The sequence below is a fragment of the Nerophis ophidion genome, linkage group LG21 (genome assembly GCF_033978795.1).
Source record: "Nerophis ophidion isolate RoL-2023_Sa linkage group LG21, RoL_Noph_v1.0, whole genome shotgun sequence".
Lineage (NCBI taxonomy): Eukaryota > Metazoa > Chordata > Actinopteri > Syngnathiformes > Syngnathidae > Nerophis > Nerophis ophidion.
Window position 1 is genome coordinate 19,922,563 of NC_084631.1, and position 10,542 is coordinate 19,933,104.

The following is a 10,542-nucleotide window of genomic DNA, read 5'->3' on the forward strand; positions in this document are numbered from 1 at the left end:
TCTTCATCTCTCTTAAATTGTTAACGTTTTAGTGTTTCTTTAATGATTAAAAACAGGTTGGAGCCGTTCACTTCAAGTTTGTGACCTCCTGAGAGTTCACTTTCAGTTGTCATTATTTTTTCAAGTATACATCAATCCCTATGTGCGAAGAAAGCACAGCCTGTAGGTTTAATGTGGACAATTCAATAGGTTCGTTGCTCCGACAGCAATGTGTCCATACGAGTTTAGATTGGAGTATGTTGTTTCTTGAAAGGCAAATACGCTAATGTCTCCTGTATACATGTTAACATTTGAGCTGGATAGCGTTGCCGCAGGGGTGTCCAAACTATGGCCAGCCTGAGTCATTAGTGCGGCCAACGAGACATTACAAGTTTAACAAGAAGATTGGCCCTCGGCATGTTTTTGCCTAAGTTTAGTCACCTGTGAATTGAATCGGAGTGATTTTGTGGGCAAAGACAGAATCAACGGTCAATGACCAGGAGTTTCATTTTGGAAGTGACTTGAGGAGAGAGCATTAGTTTAACTAATCAAACCACTCTATTTTTTCCACTCATGGTATAAGTTAACTACAACCAACAAATACAGTACACACGCACACACACACACACACACACACACACACACACACACACACACACACACACACACACACACACACACACACACACACACACACACACACACACACACACACACACACACACAGTTCAAACATAACTATATACATAATGAACATATACAAGCACATATGCATAAACACACTTATGCATATAATTACGTTTCATCAAACACCCCCAGGGGAATCTGGGTAAACATGGCAAACTGATGAAGCTTAACCTAATTTTATTATAACAATCTACAAAGTTAATATAGTTTGCTTTTCTTTCTTCCCCTCCATTCATCTGCTTTCTTTTGTAATTCAAGTTTTCATTACATATATGCACTGTTTCATTTGAAACAAATTGTATTGTTGATTATTGAGGTAATTATCATTATTATTCATTATCAATAGTGTGTCGGTATTTGTATTGTTCCATTTGTACAGCAATAACGTTATTGTCATTTCTATGTTATTATTAACTGGTTCTTTGCTATAATTTTTTGTATTTGCTGATGATGTTGTTTTTGTTGACCCTGTCAATTTCCCCCCCGTATCCCTTTTTCTTTCCATCCCCTTCTGCTCCGGTTCAGCTGCACCAAACATTGAATAAATCAATTTAATATAGTCAAATAAAAATAAGGCAACAAGAGAAGTAATGCACACTTCTATTTTGTTAAATATATATGTACAGCAGATATGGACATCTACATCAACAATATGATTTTCCCAAGTAACTGAATATGACGAAGAAAAAAAAAAAGAAAAAAGAAATAAAGTCAACGCACAGTTGCACATAGACAAAATGCTCATTGAACTTGTTGGACATTATAAAATATGATGAATCCCTATATATCATTTAAAGTTACACAAAACTCTACATTACCCCATCATTGGTGCAATTTAGCTGTTCGATATTTCTGATTGACGACAAAACTTTAAGGAGATCGTCAAGGAAATAAGTTAGGAGTGGAACTCTTATTCTCAATATTCAATGGTTTATCAGTAATACTATCAGTAATACTTGTCTACGGTCTGATGTGTTGTTTTTTTTTAAGTTTATGTATTTAAGTGTTATTCAGTCTGTTACAGCTTGCTTTAATCAATGCAATCTGAAGTGTAATTTTTGTACTAATCATTATTGTTACGTCACAATCAACGCTCTGCTGTGTGGCAAAAATAGGGTTGTAATGTGTGTATTAGTGTACGCATTAGCTTTTACTGCTCGAACGGCACAACACTGTTACAAATATTTTAACTGGTGGCTAAAATGCTCCAAACTCAAATTAGCACTATATCGATAAATGTTATAAAATTTCCCACGGTTAGTACTACCGTTTGAAATTAAATTATCGTAAAATTGAGATTAAAAAGTAAAAATTCCAATGATTGTCACACACACACACACACCAGGTGTGGTGAAATGTGTCCTCTGCATTTGACCCCCATGGTAAGAGAGGAGAGCAGTAAGCAGCAGCGTACGCCGCGCTTGGGAATCATTTTGGTGATTTACACCCAATTCCAACCCTTTATGCAGAGCGCCAAGCAGGAAGGTAATGGGTCCATTTTTTGTAGTGTTTGGTATGACTCGGCAGGGGGTTTGAACTCACGACCTCCCAGTCTCAGGGCGGACACTCCAACCACAAGGCCACTAAGCTGAAACTTTACAGTGACACTGCTCGTTTACTGGAAAAGCAAGCTCGTGCTTGCTAGCTTAAATGCTAACATGAAAACAAGAAACATCAACATTTTTTTCCATTAAAAGACAAAATTCCCCATTTTAAGGTAACATGAAAACAACAGACATTGACAGCCTTCTCCATTAAAAGATGAAAGCCACAAATCTAAACTTGTATAGAACATTACTCTCTCTCTGTATCTTAAATTACTCGTAACTAATGGTACCAATGTTGAGTGTTTTAACACGGGGAGCATTTGTGTTTTTAAAAATATCAGTTTATTTGGACAAAGCCTTAGTCAGGTGTCTCCTTGAGGCCAGGTGAGGGCGTTGTTCTGCCAGTTGCAACTTTTTTCTAATGCTGTTAATTAAAGGTAAACAGCATTAAATATTATAATACACAAATCGTGTGGTAATGTTTTGGTGTAGCATGTTCTCCAAAGCAGCGTCAAACAAATATTTGCGGTCATTTCCCGGGTGGGGGTTACAGCACCAAATCAATGGCCTTGTGGTTAGAGTGTCTGCCCTGACACTGGGAGGTTGTGAGTTCAAACCTCCGCAGAGTCATACCAAAGACTACAAAAAAATGGGACACAGTATCTCCCTGGGGCGGTATAGCTCGGTTGGTGAAGTGTCCGTGCCAGCAACTTGAGGGTTCCAGGTTCGATCCCCGCCTATGCCATCCTAGACACTGCTGTTGTGTCCTTGGGCAAGACACTTTACCCACCTGAGCCGAGCGCCACCCACACTGGTTTATATGTAACTTAGATATTGGGTTTCACTATGTAAAAGCGCTTTGAGTCACTAGAAAAAAGCGCTATGTAAAAAATAATTCACTTCACTCCCTGCTTGGCACTCTGCATCAGGGGTTGTAATTGGGGGTTAGATCACCAAATGGGCAGCACGGTGGAAGAGGGCTTAGTGCATCTGCCCCACAATACGAAGGTCCTGGCAGTCCTGGGTTAATCCCAGGCTCGGGACCGTTCTGTGTGGAGTTTGCATTTTCCCTGTGACTGTGTGGGTTCCCTCCGGGTACTCCGGCTTCCTCCCACCTCCAAACACGTGCACCTGGGGATAGGTTGATTGGCAACACTAAATGGTCCAGAGTATGTGAATGTGAGTGTGAATGTTGTTTGTCTATCTGTGTTGGCCCTGTGATGAGGTGGCGACTTGTCCAGGGTGTACCCCGCCTACCGCCCGAATGCAGCAAGAGATAGGCGCCAGCGACCCCAAAAGGGACAAGCGGCAGAAAAATGGATGGATCACCAAAGGATTCTAGGGCGCGGTGCGTGCCGCTGCTCCCCTCACCTCCCAGGGGGTGAACATGGGGATGGGTCAAATTTCACCACACCTCGTGGACATACTTAAGAACAGGGGTCTCAAACTCAATTCACTTGGGGCCCACTGGATGCAGAGTCTGGGTGAGGCGGGGCCGCGAGAAAAGCTTTCGTAAAAAATATGTTTGCATAATCCTCAGCATGTCTAGTTGTATAATGACGTTTCAAATTGTATCCCTTGTGCACCGCAACTTTCTCTGTGCAAATAACACAGGTGCACCTGTGCTTAAGAAATAAAAATGGAATCATCCACTTTTCCTGGAACTGTCTTTGCTCATCACGAACCTCTCTGCACTGCAGGCTTGAACATGTTTGGGGTTGTGGAATATATTTGTATTTAGCCGACGCACGGAGACTATTATTATTTCCGCAATGTGTGTCATTCCGCTTTTCCTCCCAACAGCAACACGGCGGTCGGCGGAAAATAGCCGAGAAAGTACCGGGATTGCGAGTGCCAAAAGGTGACAGCTCCCGGAGTGTTATCTGGTGTCATATAGAAATATATGTAGTGTTCATCGTGTAGGGCAATGCAAATTAAACAATAAAAAAACCCAACAACAATTGAATTGGTCCCAGTAATCAGGGTCTGTTATTACTGACAGACAGGTGTCGCGGTGTGACTGCACCCAGGAATGTAAGAAAACCATTGTCTCCATGGCAACGTCTCTGTCTCCTTCACTCATTTCCCGCTTTTCCACTAACGCAGGGGTAGGCAGCCCAGAACGTTGAAAGCCATTTTGGAGCCAAATAACACAACGCTGTCAAGCGCCATTCATATAAAACTCGACGGGCCGCACTAACATTAAACTTTCATATTAAGGTGGGGGCCGCAATTGGCCCGCGGGCCGCATGTCTGAGACCCATGCTTAAGAAAGATGCAGGAGCTCAGAGTACCAAGGAACTGGTCAAATGTATGGAGAATCGGGATGACTGGAAGCAACGATGGAAGGCTTGTCAGAGGACGACCTAGAGCAGGGGTCTCAAACACGCGGCCCGCGAGACGTTATTTTGGGGCCCGCACCTTAATATGAAAAGTTAATGTTGGTGCGGCCCGCGAGGTTAATACGAATGGCGCTTTACAACGTTATATTTGTATACCTTCGATTTTCCCAGGAGACTCCAAATTTTCAGTGCCCCTCCAGGGGTAATCATTCTCCCGAATTTTACCCATACATTATTATGGTGGAACCGTGGAGGCACTGCCTTGAAAGCCCTCTACAACCTGTATAAACTGCGTGCCAGCCCAGCCCAGCCACATGTTGTAAATAGCTGCAGTAGACACAATATGCAACTGCAAGACATAGTTGATCAAATCCATACAGGTCACACTGAGGGTGGCCGTATAAGCAACTTCGACACTGTTACAAATATGCGCCACACTGTGAACCCACACCAAACAAGAATGACAAACACATTTTGGGAGAACAGAACAAATACCCAGAATCCCATGCAGCCCTAACTCTTCCAGGCTACATTTTTACCACCCCCAGTATCGAAGATGTCGGAAATGTGACTTGGCTGGCACGCTGGAGAGGCGGACGTGCCATCTCAGCATGCCCTAATTGTTAATGCCCCGGGAAATTATCAGTAGGGGCACTGATATTCGGGTGTTTCCCGGGAAGACCGCGAGAGTTAGCGGTATGTTGCTAGGGCGGGAAAGCCATTCAAAGAAGGTGAAGTCATTAAAAAGTGCATGTTAGATTTTTTTAAGAAATATTTTCTTGCGGCCCAGCCTCACCCAGTTTCTGCATCCAGTGGCCACCAGGTAAATTGAGTTTGAGACCCCTGACCTAGAGAGTGTGACAATCGTTGGGACTTTAACTTCAGCAAAGCTTTATGACAAGTCACAACCAATAAATCTAAATTTAAAGTTAAAGTACCAATGATTGTCACACACATACTAGATGTGGTGAAAGTATTCTCTGCATTTGACCCATCACCCTTGATCACCCCCTGGGAGGTAAGGGGAGCAGTGGGCAGCAGCGGTGCCGCGCCCGGGAAACATTTATGGTGATTTAACCCCCACTTCCAACCCCTAATGCTGAGTGCCAAGGAGGGAGGTATTGGGTCCCCTTTTTATAGTCTTTGGTATGACTGTGACGGGATTTGAACTCACGACCTAACGATCTCAGGGTGAAACCCGTGTCCCAGCATTGTACTATAGTAACAATGTTGTTAAAGGCCTACTGAAACCCACTACTACCCACCACGCAATCTGATAGTTTATATATCAATGATGAAATATTAACATTGCAACACATGCCAATATGGCTTTTTTAGTTTACTTAATTACAATTTTAAATTTCCCGGGTGTTTCGTCTTGAAAACGTTGCGTAATGACGACGTGTACGCAAGACGTCACGTGTTTTTAGGACGTAGGAGCGCTACACACACACAGAGCTAAAAGTCGTCTGCTTTAACGGCATAATTACACAGTATTTTGGACAACTGAGTTGCTGAATCTTTCGCAATTTTTTCAATTAATATTGGAGAAGTCACAGTAGAAAGATGGAGTTGGAAAGCTTTAGCCTTTAACCACACAAACACACAGTGATTCCTTGTTTAAAATTTCCGGAGCTGAAACTTTACTATGGATCAGAGCACGGTCAAGCAGACATGGATCCCAACCGAATGTCAACCAGCAGGTTTTGGTGAGAAAATTGTGGTTAAAGAGTCAGTTCTTACCGGAGAAAAGCAGAGCTTTTTCCGTCCATAGCTGCTGTCGACTCCCCTGAGACACACCCGTGGAGACACCCTCCCGACTATCAGGTACTATTTAACTCACTAAAACACTAGCAACACAATAGAAAGGGATTTCCCAGAATTATCCTAGTAAATGTGTTTAAAAACATCGGAATCTGTCCCAATGCAATCGCGTTTTTTTTAAACTCGTTTCTTAATTTTATTTTTTCTAATCCGTCGCTATCAGTATCCTCAAACACGAATCTTTCATCCTTGCTCAAATTAATGGGAAAATTGTCGTTTTCTCGGTCCGAATAGCACTTTTTGTTGGAGGCTCCCATTAAAAACAATGTGAATATGTGAGGAGCCCCCACACTTGTGACGTCATCATCTGAGACTTCCGGTAGAGGAAGGGCTTTTCTCTTAACACCGACAGTTGCAAACTTTCTCATGGATGTTCTCTACTAAATACTTTAGGCAAAAATATGGCAATATCGCGAAGTGATCAAGTATGACACATAGAATGAACCTGCTATTCCCGTTTAAATAAGAAAATCTCATTTCAGTAAGCCTTTAATATTAATATATTCAGTGAGACATTACCCTGATGACAGAAGAGTAGCCACACCGGATTCTATCCACATTGTGCAACGTCATGCGGGGTCTCTCTTGAATGCATTAAAAGTTCATATTTATTCTTTAACTACTATTTTAAAAGGAATAAGTACATGTGACTCCACGCAGCCGTGGGTATGATAGAAGACCTTCATTAGTCGTCACATTGGCTTAATGTACGGCGTATTTTTTTTTTTAAACAATGTCAAACGTTGATACGGCGGACATGACCCGTCAGCAATTTCCTTACATCAAAGGCTGATCAAAGTAAAAAATAAAATAAAGACAATTCCAAATATTCGGACTCCACTTTAGAGCGACGAGGTAGCATATAGCGCATATTGCGCTAGCGTGACTTACCACGGGTCGAACTCGTGGATGATGCTCTCGAAGCGAATGACGGCGAAAAGTCTGGAGCTGAATCCAGCCAGGCAGGCCAGGAAGAGAATGCTGAACGACAGCAGCGACTGCCACCCCGCCGGCTGTGTCAGTCCCCCGGACAGGCCTCCCTTCGCGCCCGCTGCACCGGCAGCAGCGGCTCGGCTGTTTCCGTGCACCGAGCTGCCGGCATTAGCGGACGCTTTGTGCTTGCTGTCGCTGACTGCGTGCTGCTCCGCCATTTCTGCGTGCGGTGTCAGTTGGCTTGCCAGAGATCTCCCCTCCAAGCCAGCACTGCCGTATTCCCTTCCGCTTCTTTTGACTACGTTCCGTTCGCGAGCCCAGGATTTAAGTTGAAACACTATTTCAAGGCGCAGCCGTTACATCCCGCGACGCACCGAATCCGCAGCAGTCAATCCACACGACGCTGTTCAGCACCGGTGGAAAGAGGAAGAAGGGATACGAGGGGCGGGGTCACCGGAAGCTGTCGTGGCCTGTCACAAATCGACAGGTAGTGGTAGGCGGGTTAATGCGTCCTTCCGCCAATAGGAAAACAGTACTGAGTAGATTGACAGATAAGCACACCAATTGAAAGGTACTCGAGTTAAGCGGTGACACTGACAGCCATTGATGAGGATTTTGAATGTGTGCCATTCTGGCGCTAAGTCTGTAAAGATAAACCATTTGTTACACCGGAGAGAAGGCCGTATGACTTTAAAGGCCTACTGAAACCCACTACTACCCACAGCGCAGTCTGATTGTTTATATATCAATGATGAAATATTAACATTGCAACACATGCCAATACAGCCTTTTTAGTTTACTAAATTGCAATTTTAAATTTCCCTGGAGTTTCGTCTGGAAAACGTCGTGTAATGATGACGTGTGTGCAAGAAGTCACAGGTTTTTAGGAAGTATGAGCGCTACGCACACACACAGTTAAATGTCGTCTGCTTTAACGGCATAATTATACAGTATTTTGGAGAACTGTGTTGCTGAATCTTTTGCAATTTGTTCAATTAATATTGAAGAAGTCAAAGTAGCAAGATGGAGTTGGGAAGCTTTAGCCTTTAGCCACACAAACACACTGTGATTCCTTGTTTAAAATTCCTGGAGGTAAAAATGTACTATGGATCAAGCGAACATGAAACACGACGGAATGTCAACCAGCAGGTTTCGGTGAGAAAATTGTGGTTAAAAATTCGCTTCTTACCGGAGAAAAGCTGAGCACAGCTGCCGTCGACTCCCCTGAGACACTGCGCGTCAATACACCCGTGGACGTACCCCTCCGACTATCAGGTACTGTTAAACTCACTAAAACACTAGTAACACAATCGAAAGATAAGGGATTTCCCAGAATTATCCTACTAAATGTGTCTAAAAACATCGGAATCCGTCCCAATGCAATCGCGTTTTATTTTCTTTTAACTTTTTTTTTTTTTTTTTTTTCTAGTCCGCCGCTATCGATATCCTCAAACACAAATCTTTCATCCTCGCTCAAATTAATGGGGGAATTGTCGTTTTCTCGGTCCGAATAGCACTTTTTGTTGGAGGCTCCCATTATAAACAATGTGAATAGGTGAGGAGCCCTGACACTTGCGACGTCATCGTCTGCAACTTCCAGTAGAGGCAGGGCTTTTGTCTTAGAACCGTAAGTTGCAAACTTTATCGTGAATGTTCTCTACTATATCCTTTCAGCAAAAATATGGCAATATTGCGAAATGATCAAGTATGACACATAGAATGGACCTTGCTTTCCCCGTTTAAATAAGAAAATCTCATTTCAGTAGGCCTTTAAACATCCAAGAGTGCGAACAAATTTTAAAAAAATGTGCTTGTCTGTTGCTTGTGTGAAAGCATGGAATTCTCTAAACCAGGGGTCACCAACCTTTTTGAAACCAAGAGCTACTTCTTGGGTACTGATTAATGCGAAGGGCTACCAGTTTTATACACACTTAGATGAATTGCCGGAAATAGCCAATTTTCTCAATTATCCTTTAATAAATAAATCTATATATCTAAAAAAAATGGGTATTTCTGTCCGTCATTCCGTCGTACATTTTTTTTTCCTTTTACAGAAGTTTTTTTGTAGAGAATAAATGATGAAAAAAACACTTAATTGAACGGTTTAAATTTTGAAACATAGTTTATCTTCAATTTCGACTCTTTAAAATTCAAAATTCAACCGAAAAAAAGAAAAGAAAAACTAGCAAATTCGAATCTTTTTGAAAAAATAAAAAAAATAATTTATGGAACATCATTAGTAATTTTTCCTGATTAAGATTAATTTTAGAATTTTGATGACATGTTTTAAATAGGTCAAAATCCAATCTGCACTTTGTTATAATATATAACAAATTGGACCAAGCTATATTTCTAACAAAGGGAAATCATTACTTCTTCTGGATTTTCCAGAACAAAATTTTTTAAAAGAAATTCAAAATACTTTAAAATAAGATTCAAATTTGATTCCACAGATTTTCTGGATTTGCCAGAATATTTTTTTTGAATTTTAATCATAATAGGTTTGAAGAAATATTTCACAAATATTCTTCGCCGAAAAAACAGAAACTAAAATGAAGAATTAAATTAAAATGTGTTTATTATTCTTTTCAATAAATTAAAAAAAAAATACCTAACCGTTTATTTAAATTGACAGGAATGAAGAGGAAAGAATTTAAAAGGTAAAAAAGTATATTTGTTTAAAAATCCTTTGTGAGGTTGTATTTTTTCTCTAAAATTGTCTTTCTGAAAGTTATAAGAAGCAAAGTGAAAAAATAAATACATTTATTTAAACAAGTGAAGACCAAGTCTTCAAAATATTTTCTTGGATTTTCAAATTCTATTTGAGTTTTGTCTCTCTTAGAATTAAAAATGTCGAGCAAAGTGAGACCAGCTTGCTAGTAAATAATTAAAATTTAAAAGAAAAAATATATAAAAATAACTTAAAACTTGTTGAAAAATAAACAAGTGATTCAATTATAAATAAAGATTTCTACACATAGAAGTAATCATCGACTTAAAGTGCCTTCTTTGGGGATTGTAATAGAGATCCATCTGGATTCATGAACTTAATTCTAAACATTTCTTCACAAAAAAAGAAATCTTTAGCATCAATATTTATGGAGCATGTCCACAAAAAATCTAGCTGTCAATTCTGAATATTGCATTGTTGTTGTTTTTTCACAGTTTATTAACTTACATTCATATTTTGTTGAAGTATTATTCAATATATATATTTATAAATTATTTTT

At 40.7% G+C, this 10,542-nt stretch overlaps 1 protein-coding gene across 2 annotated transcripts in view; it reads right to left on the bottom strand.

The window, feature by feature from the left end:
• stt3b (STT3 oligosaccharyltransferase complex catalytic subunit B) overlaps positions 1 to 7,753 on the bottom strand; it is a 106,584-nt gene extending 98,831 nt beyond the window's left edge. For both annotated transcript variants that reach the window (XM_061882121.1, XM_061882122.1), the window contains exon 1: positions 7,271 to 7,753. In XM_061882121.1, coding sequence (XP_061738105.1) covers positions 7,271 to 7,530 — 260 coding nt within the window. In that variant the 5' untranslated portion in view covers positions 7,531 to 7,753. The remainder of the gene's footprint in view (positions 1 to 7,270) is intronic.
• Between the last annotated feature and the right edge of the window lie 2,789 nt (positions 7,754 to 10,542).